The sequence below is a fragment of the Canis aureus genome, chromosome 11 (genome assembly GCF_053574225.1).
Source record: "Canis aureus isolate CA01 chromosome 11, VMU_Caureus_v.1.0, whole genome shotgun sequence".
Classification (NCBI taxonomy): domain Eukaryota; kingdom Metazoa; phylum Chordata; class Mammalia; order Carnivora; family Canidae; genus Canis; species Canis aureus.
Genome location: NC_135621.1, coordinates 52667536 through 52687711, shown reverse-complemented (window position 1 = coordinate 52687711; position 20176 = coordinate 52667536). Strand labels below are relative to the sequence as shown.

The 20176-nt window shown below is 34.8% G+C and overlaps 1 protein-coding gene across 2 annotated transcripts in view; it reads left to right on the top strand.

The window, feature by feature from the left end:
* Positions 1 to 20176, top strand: part of FBXO11 (F-box protein 11) — an 88198-nt gene that overhangs the window by 66649 nt on the left and 1373 nt on the right. For both annotated transcript variants that reach the window (XM_077915316.1, XM_077915315.1), the window contains 15 exons: positions 1135 to 1241; positions 1329 to 1440; positions 1529 to 1635; positions 1718 to 1855; positions 10628 to 10845; positions 11768 to 11853; positions 12941 to 13035; positions 14278 to 14400; positions 14488 to 14573; positions 15523 to 15599; positions 15690 to 15833; positions 18113 to 18223; positions 18902 to 19009; positions 19311 to 19419; positions 20042 to 20140. In XM_077915316.1, coding sequence (XP_077771442.1) covers positions 1135 to 1241; positions 1329 to 1440; positions 1529 to 1635; positions 1718 to 1855; positions 10628 to 10845; positions 11768 to 11853; positions 12941 to 13035; positions 14278 to 14400; positions 14488 to 14573; positions 15523 to 15599; positions 15690 to 15833; positions 18113 to 18223; positions 18902 to 19009; positions 19311 to 19419; positions 20042 to 20140 — 1720 coding nt within the window. The remainder of the gene's footprint in view (positions 1 to 1134; positions 1242 to 1328; positions 1441 to 1528; positions 1636 to 1717; positions 1856 to 10627; positions 10846 to 11767; positions 11854 to 12940; positions 13036 to 14277; positions 14401 to 14487; positions 14574 to 15522; positions 15600 to 15689; positions 15834 to 18112; positions 18224 to 18901; positions 19010 to 19310; positions 19420 to 20041; positions 20141 to 20176) is intronic.

The following is a 20176-nucleotide window of genomic DNA, read 5'->3' as shown; positions in this document are numbered from 1 at the left end:
AGACACAGAGAGGCGAGACATACATAGAGGGAGAAGCAGGCTTCGTGCAGGAAGCCCAATGTGGGACTCAGTCCCGGGACTCCAGGATCACGCCCTGAGCCAAAGGCAGATGCTCAACCATTGAGCCACCCAGGCCTATTGTTAAACCATTTTTTAATATGTCATTGTATTTGATACTAAATATTATTAGTAGTTAAGTATTATTATACCTAAATTTGAATATAATGGTACTCAAATAATACCCACATTAAATATGACCACCTGTAGTAAAGACCAGTGAAACATAGTTACCTGATAAAATGAATTATTCTTACCTATTTTTAAATAGCTCCTTCTCTGTAGTATGCTAAGTGTGAAGTCAGAGGAACACAACTACCAAGTGATTTCACTTAACATATGGAATCTAAAAAACAAAACAACAAAAAAGAAACAGACTCATAAACACAGAGAACATATAGGTGGTTTGCAGAAGGGAGGTGGTTGGGCAGATGGGCAAAAAAGGTGAAGATGACTGAAAAGTACAGAATTCCGCTTATAAGATAAATGTCACAGGATGAAAAGTAAAGCACAGGGAATGTAATCAGTTATATAGTAACAGGGCACCTGGGTGCTTCAGTCAATTTAGTGTCTGACTCTTGATTTTGACTCAGGTCATGACTCAGGTCATGATCCTCAGGGTTTTGGGATTTGAGCCCCCAATGGGGCTCCGAGCTCAGCAGGGAATCTGCTTAAGGATTTTTTTCCCCTTCTCTCTGGCCCTCCCACCACTTGCATGTGTGCGCGCGCTCTCTCTCTCTCTCTCAAATAAATCTTTTTTAAAAAAGTAATATTATAATAACTTTGTATGGTGATAGAGTGTACACTTAAAATAGTGAGCATTTTGTAATGTATATAATTGTCAAGTTACTATGTTGTACCCCTGAGGCTAATATGTCAACTATAATTCAATTAAAAATTTTCTTTAAAAATTCTCAAAAACCCAACTTAAAAACAAAAAGATTTCCATATTACTAGTTTTATGGCAGAGTGTTTTTACTGATTAAAAAATAGAATTCTATTGGAATTTCATCTGTCTGATAAATAATGTGTTTTTAAAAAAATAAAAGTTATATGTTTTAAAATATCTTCTCACAGCACCTGGAAAAGTAGCAGACAAAGTTATAATTGAAAACACTAGAGATTCAACCTTCGTTTTTATGGAAGGTTCTGAAGATGCTTATGTTGGATATATGACAATAAGGGTAAGGAATTTTAGAGTTAGAATGTTTGTTGAAATCATTTAAGGCAGCTGTTCAGCCAAAATTTCAAGCAAAATTTCTACTTTTCAGTTTAACCCTGATGACAAATCTGCTCAACACCATAATGCACACCACTGCTTAGAGATTACGGTTAATTGTAGCCCTATTATTGATCACTGTATCATCCGAAGTACATGTACAGGTTAGTGTTTCCCTTATGTCTTATTATAAAATGGGCCATTGTGCTGTTGTTGCCCAATAGGTTTTTAAATAAATCATTTTTCTTACAGTTGGCTCTGCAGTATGTGTTAGTGGTCAAGGAGCATGTCCCACTATCAAACACTGTAACATCAGCGACTGTGAAAATGTTGGACTTTATATAACAGATCATGCACAGGTATTTTTAAATTTTGTGGGTTTTTGTTTCTAAAAAGTCTTTAAAATATCTGCTAATACCTATTTCTGATTAATTGTTACAGGGAATATATGAGGATAATGAAATTTCCAATAATGCTTTAGCTGGGATTTGGGTTAAAAATCATGGAAACCCAATTATTAGACGGAATCATATCCATCATGGACGTGATGTCGGTGTGTTCACATTTGATCATGGCATGGTAAGAATCTTACGTTTATTGTTAATAGAAAAACTGACTTCATTAATTTTTTTTTAAGATTTTTTTTTTTAAGCAATCTCTGGACACCCAGTGTGGAGCTCGAACTCATAACCTGGAAATCAGGAGTCACATGCTCCACCAATTGAGTCAGCCAAGCCTGCCATATCAGTTGAATTTCCAATAGATTTCTGCATTTTCCCATCACCAAACTATGTGAATTGAAAAGTACAGGGTTAAAAGAAATTTCAGTAATGTATTTTAAAATCAATATGCAATATTCTGTAAATTCATGAATCTAATATTATGTGCATGTAGAGAAGATGAGGTCCTAAAGGAATTGATGGAATCTTTAAGATGGAATCTAGTAGTTCTCAAATGTAAGAGTGCATTAAAGTCACCCAGATAAAACAATATGATGGGGACCAGGACATGCATTTTTAATAAGCACCATAAGTGAGTTGAATGCAGGTTGTTTATAGGCTACACTTTGAGAATTAATGGTTTCACTACTAGTTTTAACTGGCAGAATATTAATAGGAGATAAAGTGGTAATAAAATATCAGTTCTAAAACTCTTATGCGGGATCTTTGAGTGGCACAGTGGTTTGGCGCCTGCTTTTGGCCCAGGGTGCGATCCTGGAGACCCGGGATCGAATCCCACGTCGGGCTTCTGGTGCATGGAGCCTGCTTCTCCCTCTGCCTGTGTCTCTGCCTTTCTCTCTCTCTCTGTGACTACCATAAAAATAAAATAAAATAAAATAATAAAATTAAATTAAATTAAATTAAATAAATAAAATTAAATAAATAAAATAAATAAAATAAAATAAAAAACAAAACTCTTATGCCTAGGCATACTTAGGTATCTTTATGGATGACACTATATTTTAAGTACTATTGTGTCATTTTACACAGGTTTCTAGAGATGCGACTTTTTGAGCTCTTTTTAGGCCACTATTTCAAAATAATGCTCTTTGGTGTGTGTTTTCAGGTATTCTTTTCATTTAATGTCTAATTTTCATTGAGGCAATTTTCAGGTCCTGTTACAATATTGGCAGCATTTTTTGTTAAGGAATCAGAGATGGGGATCCCTGGGTGGCGCAGCGGTTTAGCGCCTGCCTTTGGCCCAGGGCACGATCCTGGAGACCCGGGATCGAATCCCCCGTCGGGCTCCAGGTGTGCATGGAGCCTGCTTCTCCCTCTGCCTGTGTCTTTGCCTCTCTCTCTCTCTCTCTCTCTCTCTCTGAGGCTATCATAAATAAATAAAAATTAAAAAAAAATACTTTAATAAAAAAAAAAAAGAATCAGAGATGGGAGAGAGGTGATGGTATGGTGGCCAGATGGGATTGTGGTGATGGTGATGTTTAATTGCTGTTGTATGGTGTGAATCAGGCAACAGGATTGTTGGATTCACATACACAAATTGTCAATTAGTAAAGGAAGTTTTTTATTTTTGTTGTTTGTGCCTAAAACCCTAATGTAGAACTCTTTTTTAAAGTGAACTAGACCAGGAGGGAGTACTCTTCTATAAGTTCTGATTAGACCTAAATAGTTTCAGGCCATCCAGTGCATCATAGTCCTGGGGGACATGTAACCTGAGTAGAACAGTTCACTTAAAATGTAGGCTAGGAGCACCTGGGTGGCTCAGTTGGTTAAGCATCCAGCTCTTAATTTCCACTCAGGTCATGAGATGAAGTCCCACATTGGGCTCTGCACTCAGCACAAAGTGTGTTTAACTTAAGATTCTTTCCTTCTTAAAAAAAAAAAAAAAAAAAAAGATTCTTTCCTTCTGCCACTCGCCACCACCAACCCCTGCTTGCACACTCTAAAAAAAAAGAAAAGAAAAAAACAAAAAATATAGGCTATAGCTTGGGCCTATCAACAAGAAAGCTGAGTGGGGGAAAATAATAATATAATAAAAAAGAAAACAGAGTGGAGATGACCATTTGCCTTTCTCCAGCTGAAATAAAGAAATTGGGGGATCCCTGGGTGGCTCAGCGGTTTAGCACCTGCCTTCGGCCCAAGGCTTGATCCTGGAGACCCGGGATCAAATCCCACATCAGGCTCCCTGAATGGAGCCTGCTTCTCCCTCTGCTTGTGTCTCTGCCTCTCTCTCTGTCTCTCATGAAAAATGAATAAATAAATCTTTTTAATAAATAAATAAATAAGACATTTCATTATACATTGTACCTCTTTTTTCCCCAGGGAGTAGGGAAGGGAGGTAGGGAGCACTGGAATTGTAGTCTGGAGGGCAAAGGTATGGGGGATGTCAAAACAGAAGAATCTTGAAAATTTCCTCTCCTTTTTTAGAGGCCTATATTAGATATAGTTCCTAAATGGATCTCTTGTTTTGTAATGGCACTATACTATGCTTTGCCTGTGTTGCCTTTAGACTTTGCCCCAGAGTGACATACAACTCCAGTGTCATATTTTTGCATGCCTCTGGTCTCATTGTTGAGAGATTAGAGGTACGAAAATAATCTTAATCTGAAAATAAGCTTCCTCATTTTAAAAAAACCTTTGCTGATTGTCACTTACTAAAGTTCATCATAGTAATTTACTTCTCATCATACACTTCTTTTTTTTTTCATCATACACTTCTGATACTGTGTGTGTGTGTGTATATATATAGAGAGAGAGAGAGATACACAAACACACACATATACATACATATATATACACACTTTAGTTTTACAAATTTTTAAAGTTTTTAAACTCTAGGCAGTGCTGTCAATAAATATTCCCATTAAAGATTAATGAGATTTGTAAAAACTGCATCTGAAACTAATGATGTACTCTATGTTGACTCATTGAATTTAAATTAAAAAGATTTGTAAGGTATTACAGATTTGTAAGGGAAGAATAAAAATTAAAACGTCTACTCTTTCATTTTCAAGAATTTTTGAAATTTTTGAATTTTTGTAAAAATACTGTATGCACAAGAATAAAGGACATCTCTAGGATTTCAGGGTATGACTCCAACATTTGTCATTGTTACCTTTATGTTTAAAGTGTGAACTTCCCCTATGAAAAATGAGGAAATAAACACTTTACATTTCAACCTGCCTCCATCACATCATTTATTATTATTTTTCTTATGAAGGTTAATAACATTTACATTCCTATAGTTATTGGTCAATATTTACTCTGTATTACCTTTAGTCCTTTTATAATAGTTTCTCCATTGCTGAATTTTAAAATTTTGATTCATTCTTTGTATGGATGAGTTTTCTCATCTAGCCATTCATTATTTGCTTATTCTTAAAAGAAGGGTTTACGGGTATTGTAGCTTGAATTCTTGCCACTTGAGAATACCTACACGTTACTTTTTAAATTGGCTAATAAGTATACACAGTTTTGATTATACCTTTTTTCCCTCCAAATTTTGTGGTCATTTTTATATCTCTAAGCATTAAATGTGGTTGACAGGTCTGAGATCATTCTGGGATTTTTTTCTTGTGATGATCTACTTTTCTACTTCAATATCCATATGTAGGTTTTTGTTGTTGCTGTTTTTCTCTTCCATGTGTTTCTTTAGAAAGTTGGCTGTGTATTGGTTTAAGTTTTGTGTGATTTCCTCAAATCTATACCCCTTTCTGTATCTCTGTAGTTCCGCTTTTTTTTCCCCCTAGTGTGATGTTCATCTCTAATTTTTAATGTATTTTGTTTTAGGAATTTTTCTAACATACATAAAAGAGAGAAGACTATAATGAATGAATGAATGAATCCCCATGTACCCATTTTCTCCTTCAACAGCTGTCAATTTATGGCCAGTTTTATTTCATCTATACTTACTCTTTTTTTTCTTTTTCTTTTTTTTTTTTAATATTTTATTTATTTATTCATGAGCAACACAGAGAGAGAGGCAGAGACACAGGCAGAGGGAGAAGCAGGCTCCATGCAGGGAGCCCGATGTGGGATTCGACCCCGGGTCTCCAGGATCATGCCCCGGGCTGCAGGCGGCGCCAAACCGCTGCGCCACCGGGGCTGCCCTATACTTACTCTTTACTCTCTTCTCTACTCTCCACATTATTTTGAAGCAAATCCTGGACATCATCACCTCATCAGTAAATATTTCAGCATGTGTCTTTAAAAAATAGGGATTCTTTTTTCTTTCACATAACCACAGTGCCAGTCTCATTCCTAAAAATAATTTTTCTGTCAGTGTTTGCAGGTTCCCAGTTATCTTTGTTTAATATTCCATTGCAGAATGTTATTTTTGTAAAATATAATGAGAATGCCATAGTAATGCCAAATTGCTATAAAATTTTGGAGACATTTATTCTAAATTTATGAATTTAACACATGACAGATTGACAGATGACAGATATCTTTAAATCTGGCTGTCCTCTCTCTTCGTTCGTTTTCTTTTACTTTGGATAGTCTCTCTCAGATAGGAAGCATAAGTTTTAGATGATTGAAATTGCACATTTGTGTATTCTTGCTCACATTTACTTCTTGTGCCTGAGTTATTTCTATGAAAATAATACTATGGGAATATTTCTTTTCTGTCTTTTCATGCCACTAGATCTGATCACTTTAGTAGATGATTGGCTAGGCTTATGAGAACCTTCAGTGACTTGGGGAAAGCTACCTTGCTGAAGGTCTAAGATAACATTTGTTAGGTTTCAGCACCCTAGTCTTTCTTCCTTATCCAGATTTCATAGTATTTGACAAGTGTTTTATAGATAATATTTTGGGGTTATGGAAGTTTATTTCAATGAAGATAGCATGTTTTTTTTCCCTATTTTTTTCATTCTTGTTTTATTTGAAGAGTTTTAAGAGAGACACTTAAGTGCCTTTTACTTTGTCATATTTAATAAAGACTGTTGTACTTCCAAAAATTTTAAATGAAAAAGTGCTTCACCTTATGTTTTTATATCAGTGTTAAGTTTTTAGCTTTATAAAATAGTTTTCAAAAATTTGCAGTAATGTGTACAGAAAGGATTTAGAAACACTTGTGCTGAAAAGCTAACAAGCGCTTATTTTAAAGATTGATTTATTTATTGAGAGAGAGCATGCACTTGCATGTGAAGAAGGGGAAGGGCAGAGAGAGAGCGAATCCTAAAGCAGACCGCCCCGAGCACAGAGCCCCATGTGCGGCTCTACCCTAGGACCCCAAGATCATGACCTGAGCTGAAACTAAGAGCTGATCGCATCGCTTAACCAACTGAGCCACCGGCATCCCAAACCCTTATTTTAAATATAGAAGCTCTTAGCAATCTGGTATCTTTTGATAGGGACAGAAATTATTTTTCTGGAGCCATCCAATAAAATGTCCCTGCTTTTGGAGTTTTGCATATATACATTGGAATTTTCATGGTTTCTATCTTATAAGGCAAAGTAGAATTCTGGTCTGTGTTTCTGTATTACATTTTACACTAAAGGCATCTCTTAAAACAGATACATTCCATTAAAACTTTGGAATAGTTTTACTATTAAGTTTACTATTTACTAATAGTTTACTATTAAGGTGTTTAAACTTTAGGTGATAGAAATTGCACATTAGTGTGCACAGTATTTTAAAGCAAAATTACATTAACTGAACCCTTTAAGCCCATAACAAGAGATCAGTTTCCTTGTAAAATTTTAAAACTGTAAGTCAGTTGATTGTTCTGTCTGAATGTGGTGAAAATGACGGTTGTAGCAGTGTAGAGGCGTTTGGGGTCCCTGGCTGGCTCAGTTGGTGGCGCATATGACTCTTGATCTTACGGTCATGAGTTTGAGCCCCACATTGGAAGTAGAGTTTACTTTTTTTTTTGATAAATTTTTTTTCAAAGATTTTAAATATTGAGAGAGCACAAGCAAGGGGAAGAGTAGAGGGAGAGGGAGAATCAAGTTCCCTGCTAAGCAGGGTTGGGGGATGGCGGTAGGACCTGGGGATCATGACCTGAGCCAAAGGCAGACACTGAACAACTGAGCCACCCAGGTGCCCCTAGAGTTTACTTTTTAAAAAAGCATGAAGAAAAAAATGTGTTTTTACTGCTTTCTTTCCTTGAATGTTATTCTAAAACAAAAGATAACAGGTTACAAACTTCATCTTTGATGGAATTCAGGGACATTTTTAACCTTTAAATTACAATATGGTAGATGACTATGTCCTATGACCAAAGCAGCCAGTCCAGATTAGAGCAGATTATAAAACCTTATAGGAAGATATATTTGTAAATATATTAAGGTGTTTAAACAACTGATAACAAGTTTAGGATAGAATTATCAGTAGAGGCCTAAGCAAAGGAGAAGAATAACAGACTTACCAACTTTAATAAAAAGTTGTACAATAAAGAATATGTAGTTCTACTTTTTACTCCGCTCTGAATAGCATACTAATCTAACAAAAATCGTGATATTACTACATCAAAAAGATACAGTGAATATATGTGGTGGAAGATAGAGCTAAGTTCTTATCTTCCATAATAGGAGGTCAGTAGACAATGCCTACATGATTTATTGTACAATGCCTACAGCAACATAAGTCTTAAAAATATAGAAGTAGATAAAAAGAATCAGCTAAAAGAATTGAAGGTGGGGACCCGTGGATAAGGAATAATGAGGAGAGGAGACTCCTGTTTGCCTTAATAAACTTGTGGATCTAGTTGACTCTCTTAACTTTACAAAGTCAAAACCTAAAGATAAGAGAAAGAGCATCCCTGCATTTGAATCATGTTTAGTCAATACATAGCAAAGTATACTTATAGTACTGTATGTTTAGAATAGTCAGGACATGATAGTGGCCTGTTATGGAAATCTTTGAGGAAGCCCAATAAGCAGCATACCTTATCTTGCCACATTCTGAACAAGTTATGAAATAAAGCCATGAAGTAACATGAAGAGGCTGAAATAATAAATTACTTTTATTTATAAATAAATAAAAGGTTAAGTTGGAGTATACAACTTTGAACAAGAACCAAATGGGTTTGGTTCACTGTGCCCCCAAGTTAAATAAGCTTACTCAGTCATAAGATTTGTTTGTGGCAGAAGGCATGCTCCCTTAGGGCAGCTCACTTCCCTGAGGAAAAGGGTGAGGCTAAATTAGGCATACCCAGTTTATTCTTTCCCAAGTTTATCAACCACATATGTCATGCAATTCCCAGCAGAAGGAAACTAGGAGCCTAATTGAGCTCCCTTCTCAATAATGAAAACATCAGAAATGTGGAATTGCTCCAATCTAACATTAAGTTTAGTCTAAACACTTTTAAAATTTTTGTTTCTTTGATGCTAAGTCTTGCCATAATAGTCTGTATGTATGTGTGTGTGTGTGTGTGTATATATATATATATATATATATATACCCAGTGTACATTCATTTTTATTTGGTATAAAATCAAAGAATTTTTTTGTATTTAAAGAAACTATTTTTTAGTTACTCCCCCAGTTAAAAAAATATTTAATCCAAATGTAAAGAAGTTAACAGATAATTTGTACTTTATTTATAGAAAATGAAACCTGAAACTATTTCTGAGTGTTATTCTCAGAGGTCTGTTCTTTTAAAGAGTTAAATATGTAGTAAACTAGGGTATTCAGAATTACATCCTATTTTTAATCTCCACTTTTTTTTTTGCAAAAAGTGATTCATTAGTTCCACTTGAGTGCTTGTTACATGTGAAGTCCTATATAGATGCAGAAGTTAGAATAGTCATTTCTTTATAGGAGCTTATGATCAGGGAGAAATGGATATGACAAATACAGAAGTAGTACCAAATAGTATATAGAGGTACCATAGAAAGTACTTAGTTCTTGAGGGAATTTAAAGAAAGGAGAGCATATTCACTTTTTGATGGGAGATAGACCAGGAGTTGAAATGGCTTTTAGAAGTGCCATCTTAAGAATATCTCACTTTTTTCTCTTAATATTTAGTCTTGATTAAATCTTAGAATTTAGGATATCAATATTATAGTAACTTTTCTTCTCATTACAAAATAAGTAAGTAAAGCTTGTCCATTACAGAAAATTTAAGAAATTCAGAGAAGTATAAAGGATACAGAAGTCATCTGTAATCATACTCAGATAATCACACCTATTTTTATTTTGTTCAAGTTTTTTTCTTGAAATAAAATTTAGATCATACTTAATGTATACTGTATTGAAGTATGTATTGTTTCTTCTATTGAACATGATAACATGAAGAGCATGAATATAAGTTAGCCTATTCCCTATCATTGGGCTAAGATGAACATTATTTTGTATGTCTTTTTCTAGTCTCCGATTATATCCTTAGGTCAGCTTTTTACAGTTTGTTTTCATGAGACATTTTTAAATCTCCAAGGGTATATTTTCTTTAATTATTAATAAATCTTTGTTAAAGGATATGTATGTTTATTGGGTAATAGTATTTTTTTTTTAAGATTCTATTTATTTATTCATGAGAGGCAAAGACCTAGGCAGAGGGAGAAGCAGGCTCCATGCAAGGAGCCCAGTATGGGACTTGATCCCAGGACTCCGGGATCACGCCCCAAGCCGAAGGCAGACACTAAACCGCTGAGCCACCCAGCCATCCCTATTTGCAGTTTTTGAATGAAGCTTTCCTTATTTTTTTTTCTGGCTTTGAATATACTCAGACTTAATTAGAGGATTTGTGGTTGTATGTTTTACTAAAACATTTAAATCTTTTTTATTCCTTGTTTATCATTTGAAATTTCATGTATATCTGTTTTATTCTTACTCTTGAACATGTCTGATACTTAATTTTGAGGCATACAGTAAAAAGGTCATTTTTTAAATGTCATTTCTTTTTTGAAAGTAGCTTTACCTACAGTTTGATTTCTGTATTTTTCAGGGTTACTTTGAAAGTTGCAACATACACAGAAACAGAATAGCAGGCTTTGAAGTAAAAGCCTATGCTAACCCCACAGTGGTTCGATGTGAAATTCATCATGGGCAGACTGGAGGAATATATGTGCATGAAAAAGGAAGAGGACAATTTATAGAGAATAAAATCTATGCAAACAACTTTGCAGGTGTATGGATTACCTCAAATAGTGACCCAACAATAAGGTATTTAAATGTAATTGTGGATGGAAGTTACTTCTTCACTTTTTATGTTACAAGAAAAGTCAAGATACTTAGCTTTAACTCTTAATTTTTTTCCTAGATCACCTGACTACTACAAAATAGATTATCCTAGTAAATTTCTATGCATCTGAATGAGCATAGCTATTGCATTTATTTTTGGGTATTCTGTTTTTTAGTGATCTCAGTCATGCATAATTTTTTTATGAACAGTTGCAAATGCTGTGATTTTTATTTTAAATTCACGATACTGCATTATAAATGAGTATATAGGGCCATGTTCTTCTCTTGGAACCTGAATGACCTTGTCTTCTCTTTTGTCTGAGAGTCAGGAGATAGCATAACTCAGGAAAGTAATTATCACAAAGATTCTTGGACAGAGATACCAAAAATAACAAAAAGTCAAAACTTCAAGCCATCGCTTTTAGTAGTTCCTACCACTCCCTCAGGCCACAGTAAGGAAACAGACCCAGCCCGAAAGGCATTGGATAAGAGTGTAGAACAAAACTGTTATAGTTTAATCAGTGACGATGAATTATTTTTAATTGCCAAGTTTTATCTTCCACTGGCTTTATGAAAATAGATTATGGTATTTCAAATGTATCTAGATTAGCTTTAAAAGAAACAGTTCTAAATATGTTAACTATTTTGAGGGAAATTTTTAAGAATGTTATTTTGTCTCAAATACTAGGTGGCTCTTTGTAGCTTTAGGTCTTAGAAAAAAAACAAGGGAATTTAGAAATCATCTAGCCTGAGTCCCTTATTTTACAAATTAGGGAACTGGTCCATAGAAGATAAATAATTTTTTAAGGTCACATGATTATGAGTGCCCTTACAGTTGGTTGTGTTAAACAAGTAAGCTTTTGCTAAATAGATGTTTATTTTTTATTATTTCTCATAATTATAGGGGGAATTCTATATTTAATGGAAATCAAGGGGGAGTTTACATCTTTGGTGATGGACGAGGCCTTATTGAAGGAAATGATATTTATGGTAAGTGTGTTTTGTTCTATAAAATTTTGGAGCTTGGTCTGTCTTCCTGACATTAGCAAAATGGACCACTTTGAAACCATCCAAGTAGGAGAACTGATCCAATTTCTTTACATTCTCAGTAAAGATTATTTGTGATATGTATTTACTTAACATTAGTCATTATTCACTTAACGTTTACTGAGTACCCACTGTGTACCAGAACCATACCAGGTACCAGTGATGAGAATATAAATAAGACCTTAGTCTCCAGGAATATCTGGTTTCCTTAGAATCATTCCTTTCACTTTGGTACTAACTATAGAGGGAGGGGCGCCTGGGTGGCTCAGTGGGTTAAGCATCTGCTTTTGGCTCAGGTCATAATCCCAGAGTCCCGGGATTGAGCCCTACATGGGCACCCTGCTTAGTGGGGAGTCTACTTCTCCCTCTGCTTGTGCTCTTTCTCTCTCTCTGTTGCTTGCTTATTCTCTCAAATAAATAAATAAAATCTTAAAAAAAAAAAACTATAATGGGAAAATACTTATTCCTCATTAAAACTTAAGATATTCATTTAGCAGACCATTATTAGATGTGTGTGTACTAGACGCTGATATGTTTCTGGAGTTTCTCTTTTGCTAATACTTATCTGGATAATACTTACATAAAGCTTACTCAATTCCAGGTTTATTCTGAACATCTTACCTGAATTGAGTCATAGAATATTCACATCAACCTGTAACATAGACACTATTAAATATCCCCACTCTGGTCAGGAAACAAAGGTACAATGAAATTAACATACTCAAAGTCACACAGGAAGGTAGAATCCTGGGATTCTGGGATTTAAATCCTGGGATTTAAAACTTGGCAGCCTGGCTTCAGAGTCTCTACCCTTAACTATTATACTGCCTACAATTTTTCTTTTTATATACATAGTTCCCTTAATTTTGTTTTTTAGTACTTAAGGACCATAAATATCTTTCTGAATATGACATATTTCACAAAATCATGCTTTTCCTAAAATTCTAAAAATTTAAACTACTGTGTAATGTAAAATTCTGTGTTCCACAAGGCTCTATATGTTGACATTGTAACTTTTATTTTTAAATAGGCAATGCATTAGCAGGAATTCAGATTAGAACAAACAGTTGTCCAATTGTTCGACATAACAAAATTCACGATGGCCAGCATGGTGGGATTTATGTGGTAAGTTAATGAATTACAGTTCTAGAATGTCATGCATCAAAACCAGGGAATAAAGGATAGAAGAGGACAGAATTATATGTAGCTCTAGATAGGCCATATTCAGCTTACAGTGTATGAATTTATGACGGTCTTTAATAGTTATACAATAAGTAAGACTCTTATTCTCCCTGCTAGTATATGAATAACGTTTACAGTGTGTATAGTGTTCTGTAAAATTCAACTGACTGAATTTATGCAGAGTATACCTTTTTATTAAAGTCTTTAATTATAATTGGCATTTTAGGCTGAACTCAAAACCGCTGATTTGGCTGAGTTACATTTGTTACACTGGAGTTTTGCTGGTGTGACTGCACTAGGAGTCTGAAATTTTCCAAAAGTATTAAGTAAATCCGTAGTATCACTGAAAGTACTAATAATACCAACTTGAGTATTTTTGAATATTTTTTGAAAAGCCAATTTTTCATTTAATTTATGTTGAAACATAATTGAGCATCTTAGAAAATTTTAAGACCATGTATTGCTCATGTATCTTCTGACCATGGTATATCTGAAACTGTTACAACTGATTCAAATGAAAAAATGTAGGAAATTTTAGAAAGGTCCTTGTGTAATGCCAGGTAATGTCTCTAATTTTTATTTTCAGTTATAGAAATGTCCATGTCTAAAAATGTCCGTGTCTTGAGTCTTCTGCTCTAAATAACATTTAGTAACCTGAGACCTTATTTTGAATGATTTCACCAGTAATAAACTTGCAATACCTATTAGCTTACTAAAATGCGAACTCTTCAGTTTATTTTATATCATAGAATGAAATGAGAAGCTTTAAAGTGTAAGACCACATAAAGAATAGTACAAAAGCTTCTGGAGTTTAAATTCAGGGTAGAGGCTATACAAAAACAATGTTAACCACCTCCTCATCCATATTAAAAAGGGCAGCCCCGGTGGCCCAGTGGCATTGCCCCCTTCAGTCCAGGGCATGATCCTGGAGACCCGGGATCAAGTCCCATGTCGGGCTTCCTGCATGGAGCCTGCTTCTCCCTCTGCCTGTGTCTCTGCCTCTCTCTCTCTCTCTCTCTCTCTCTCTCTGTGTCTCTTGTGAATAAATAAATAAAATCTTAAAAAAAAAAAAAAAAGTAAAAGTTGAGTTTTTTTAATCATAACTGTCTTTAAGGGGAGGAGAACACACTATAAACTACTTGTTTCCAGAAGATATATATCGTAATCAATGTAACTTTTATTTAGCATGAGAAAGGACAAGGCGTAATAGAAGAGAATGAAGTTTATAGTAATACTCTGGCTGGGGTCTGGGTGACAACTGGCAGCACTCCAGTACTGAGAAGAAACAGGATACATAGTGGAAAGCAGGTAAAATTATTTTGGACTCTTATATGGGAAATACGTTGTTTTATGAACACTTTTTTGTCACTTGAAAACATTTTTTTTTAATTTTAGGTTGGTGTTTATTTTTATGACAATGGACATGGAGTGCTAGAGGACAATGATATCTATAATCATATGTATTCTGGGGTTCAGATAAGGTAAATGTTTTCACATTTGGCTTTCTTTTGGGAGGGAGTTGGGTGGTAATATGTGGGGTATGTAGAACTTTCCTTGTTATTTAATGCTCAGTCTTTATTCCTCCTTTTGTATATATATTCATACTCTTACCACATGCTTGGCTTTGTCAGAATATAGTTGTTGTTTTTTTGAACCAGCTGAGGCAAGCAACCAGTGGCACATACACCTGCCATAAGAGCACATTTCCACTGTTATATTATCCACTGTTAACAGTCATAGTTTCCAATGTACTCCACCATACTTGGAAAGTAGAAGGCTATATGAAAACACTTGTGAGCTATATGTGGCATGTTGTAGGCACTCAGTAAATGGGAGCTTCCGTTTTTACACTATTTCTGTAAAATTAATAGTTTTTTACACTATTTCCTATATTTTAACAGTTTTAGAAACTAGTAGTACTTATAATTCAGCCCTTCATTTTATATATTAGGGAAGTATACCATAATAGTAGTCACTTAATCAGGATGCCTGGATGACTCAGTGGTTGAGCTCTGCTTTCGGCTCAAGGCGTGATCCTGGAGTTCAAGGATTGAGTCCCACATCGGGCTCCCTGAGGGGAGCCTGTTTCTCCCCCTGCCTACGTCTCTGCCTCTCTCTCTGTCTCTCTCATGAATAAATAAAATCTTTATAGATTAAGTGACTACTATTTTTTTAATCTCCTCAGTTTAGTTTATGTATTAGGAGACTCTATAGTAATTAATCTATAGCTAAGTGTATTCTATGGGAAATAGAATTAAGCAAAATTAAACTAGTGTCTTTACTGACAAATTTCTCAGAGCATCTGGAAAGACTCCATTGTATAGTTCTTCTTACTATAATTAATATGAATTTTTTCACTGTTACCTCACATAACATGGGATATGGGAATAGAAGCAGTTAAGATGGCATTTTTTTCTATTATATCTATAGGACTGGAAGCAACCCCAAAATTAGACGCAACAAAATCTGGGGAGGACAGAATGGTGGAATTCTTGTTTATAATTCTGGTAGGTTTAATCTTTCATCCTTTTCTTATTGCTAATTGCCTTTAGAAATATACTTTCCAAATGACATAACCTCAATTCTTCCACTTGTAGGTCTAGGCTGTATAGAAGACAATGAAATATTTGACAATGCAATGGCTGGAGTCTGGATTAAGACAGATAGTAATCCTACACTAAGAAGAAATAAAATCCATGATGGAAGAGATGGTGGCATCTGTATATTTAATGGGGGTCGAGGTATTGTTGTTAATTTTGCATTAGTAAAAAATCCAATTTTTCATTATTCTTCCTCCATATCTCTAATGATCAGTGACATTGCCAATTAATGAATTATAATTGAGTGAATCTCAGTCTTTTTCCTTACCAAATCTTGAAATAGTTTATAAGATTAGTGCCTAGAGGTAAAGCAGAAAGAGATCTACACAATTTTTCTTTTCTCTTTCTAGCCATCTTGAGTGTGCTAGTTGTTAGGCTTTTTAAAGGTAGAATTTGTTTATTCTCTTTTCTGGACCTTATTTAGAATAGTGATATAATAAACGTCAAGGTCCAGTTATAGAACTAGGATAGAAATTAATTGGCTTGTAAATAAATGAAAATGTCTGTAGTAAATAAGTATTGCTTTGTACCTGTTTACAACTGTTTGTTGGAGAATGGAATTAATGAAGACAAGGTGTGCCTGGTTTTGTGTACGTAAAGGTCAACTCATTTTGCATTGAGGCAAAGGTTCCACTGTCCCTGCCCCTTGCAAATGCACGTTGTTCATAGTGATTAGGGGAGAATGTCAAATGCAAATTTATCACCATTCCCATTCCTGAAATGTCAGCAACCCAGCACTGTACATATCTAATATGGAAGGATAGCTAGTTCTTACTACAAAATAATTCAAAATTTACTACAGCCAAGCAGTGATGATTCTATTAATGGCATAGACTCTGAAAGAGCTCATAACCTAGTAATTCAGTAAGGTGACAGATCTCCTAGGAGTCTTTACAGGATATAATGAACAAATGCAATACAGTGGATGGTTTTATTTGTAAGGTGTGAAGAAAAGGTTCATGGACTAAAATCACTCTTGAGCTATGTCTTGAAAAATGAGTATTCACTGGTAAATTGTGGGGTGGGGAGGCCATTCCAGATGTAGAAGGCATAAGTCACACTTTCATTTGTACATATTAATTGAACACCTCTGTACCAACTGATACAGATGCTAAAAATGGTCAATAAAACTACATCCAGCAAGTTTATAGTCTAATGGCACATTGTAAACAGAAGTCTACAGGAAACAAAGTGGTTTAGTAAGGTGTACAGAGGTACTTAGAGTTGAGGCTAGAGAAGGGGCGGGGCCCAAATCCTAAGAGACTTTGTAGGCGAGTTCAGACTGGATCTCAGCAGAAGCAGATTAGAGGTAGGGACTTTGAAATGGTCTTTTCCAGTGGAAAGCAATTTAGAGGCCAAAACTGAAATACCACAGATGTATTCAATGTCCACAGAAATAATAAAGTTTCATGTCTTCAGAGAGCAGAGAAATGCTAGTACACAACTGATAGTTCAGTGGGTTTTATAGGAGTAATATTACTTTCACATGTGTACTGTCGCATGTATTAATTCATTTAATCCTCATTATAACCCTATATGTAGGTGCCATCATGCCCAGTTTAGATAAGGAAACTGAGACAAAGTAGGTAAATAATTTACCTACTCAGACCTAGAAGGTGGTGGAATCCATATTTGAAGACCTCAAGTCCGATTCCTCAGCTCACTTTTTAATCATTATATTGTTGTACTCTCAGAAGAGAGAATAAATTTGGTGGAGGGTAACAAATCTTCCAGAGAAAATGACATTAGGAATAAAGAGGGCAGGACATTCCAGGATGAGGAAATAACACAAACCAAAGGCATTAGAGATAAAAACGTGTAGCATAATCAGAAGCATAGGTAACATAGTAAGACAACAGAATAGGTTAGGGGAACATTTTGAAAGGCTTTAAGTAGCAACTTAATTTTAAACTTTATTCTGAAAATGGTTTTTAAGTGGAGAAAGGAACATAAGAGTTGGAGGAAACGGAAAAATAGAAGAGAAACTGGAGTAAATTATCAAGTAATTATTGTAATAATAGTGGGATTAATCAGGGCTTGAATGAAAACATTAAGGCTGCATAAGTTCTAAAAATACTTAGAAGGAACTAATTTTTTTAATTCAGTATTTTTAGTGAGGACTATGTGCCTGCAGCCACTGGGAATAAAATGGTGAGTGAACTAGTCATGGTTCCTGCTACCATGAAATTTTCAATCATTCGTTTAGAAAGCTCACATGCCATTTTAAGCAGTTTTTGGTTATGTCCTGCCATAAACTCCTCTGATTTACTAATAAACTTTCTTTTCAGCTGAAAAATTAGTCCTGTGAATTTCATACAACGCAATAAGAAACTAAAAGAAAAAAACTAAATACCACCAAAAAGGCTCATAAAACTTGTTTATGTGCATTAGCCTTAATCTGAGGAAATATTTTATTATAGGTCTCCTTGAAGAAAATGATATTTTCAGGAATGCTCAAGCAGGTGTTCTCATCAGCACTAATAGTCATCCAGTCTTAAGGAAAAACAGAATATTTGATGGATTTGCTGCAGGTTTGTATGTTCTTTTGTTACCTGGAGCTTGTCTTCTATAAATGTTTAGTTTCTAAATATATTAATTTTTTTGCTTAATAACTGAAGGTGTGCAAAATGTATTGTGAAAGTGGCTGAATGCCTGTCAATTAACCATGGCTTAGGAGAGCACCCAGTCCAAGTTCTGGATTCTATTCTAAGCCAGAGTTTTAAGAAATCTCTCCTGCTACTCAGTAGTAATTATGAAACCTTAATTGGGATAGAGTGCAGGCTTGTACTACCATTGGAATACAATAAATTCAAACTCTCTGGCCTCAGACTTTTTAAAGATCTTGGTTAAGTAAATCCAAATATTGTGCATATTATTTCAACCTTTTGCCAGGAAGATGACGTGTTTTTTGTTTGTTTTTAAATATCCCACATAACCATCCAGCTTCCTTTTTCTTCATTTCTTCATGTGTATAACTAGTGGCTACCTAAACAGAATTCTGCACAGACATTATCCTCTTCTGCTTGCAAAGAAAATAAAGTAGTAATGAACCATTTGTAGTAGCATTCCTTCTTTAGCAAGGATTATGGACTATTAACTGTAGAAGATAAATGTTCAGTGACTCAGTCATTTGCATCTTATTCTTTAGATGTTGAGAGTTAAACTGTATAATGTGGTGATATATCTACTGTTTGTAAATTTTACTTCAGGTATTGAAATTACAAATCACGCAACTGCAACACTAGAAGGCAATCAGATTTTTAACAACCGGTTTGGAGGCTTATTTTTAGCATCTGGTGTTAATGTGACAATGAAAGGTATGTTGGAATATGCTCTGCTCTGCCTGTGGATACACAAAATATGCCATGAGAAGATACTGGTATCAGAAGCCATTGCTATCACTCTCCCAAGTTAACTACAACTCAGGGACTATTTTGAAAGCTTTGACTTGTTCTAAACAGTTGGGAGTTTCTTACGCAAGGAAAACCAATTTCTATTTTAAGCTGATTTTTTTTGCTTTCGTTGGTTAGCCTCCTTTAAAGGTCTTAAAAAGTGATTCTTCTATTAGAATCCTAGAATCTATAAGTCTTTTAGAACTTATTTTTTCTTCTATTACAGATAACAAAATAATGAACAATCAAGACGCCATAGAAAAGGCTGTTAGTAGAGGCCAATGTTTATATAAAATATCAAGTTATACCAGCTATCCCATGCATGATTTCTACAGGTATATTTCTAAATTACTTGTGAGTCTTGAAAAGGGGGATAGTGATTTTCTTTTCTAAACTGGCAAGACATAACAATTTCAGATTTTTCTCTTAAATGTAAGCTAGAGAAAATTGAGTATTTGCCAATGGAAAGAGAATATAACTGAGAATTTTGTTTGTCCACATTAAGTTCTATAATCAATCTACTTGAAGAGTGTGAGACCATAAATATGGAAAAAATATACTGCACCAACTATTGCTATCACTAGGAAGGTGGAACACAATGCTTTTGTTTGCATAGGAGTTTCAAAGTAAAGCTGTAATTGTTAGATATTCCCCAGTCACTGAGTAGTTTTGGACTCCCTTCTCCCTGCCCTCAGGTTAATTCATAAAGACTTTGATAGTTTTTTTTTTTTATTCAAAGTTTCAGCTGCCTTTCTGCAATTTGCAAATCAGTTTTTCTCAGAAGACCCTAAACAGGAGATTGACTTAATACATTGAAGTCCTTTTGCAGAATTAATCTGGGCTGAGCCACAAAAATTTGGGTTTTGGTCATCTTCTAAACCAAAGGTCATAGGGTAAAATGCAGTATTTTGAGAAATAACATGTTCAAGAAAAATAACATAAGCTTTTGCTTTTTAGATGTCACACTTGTAACACCACAGATCGAAATGCCATATGTGTGAACTGCATTAAGAAGTGCCATCAGGGACATGATGTAGAATTTATTAGACATGATAGGTATGTAGCACACTTGCTTGCTCTATTACCCACTTA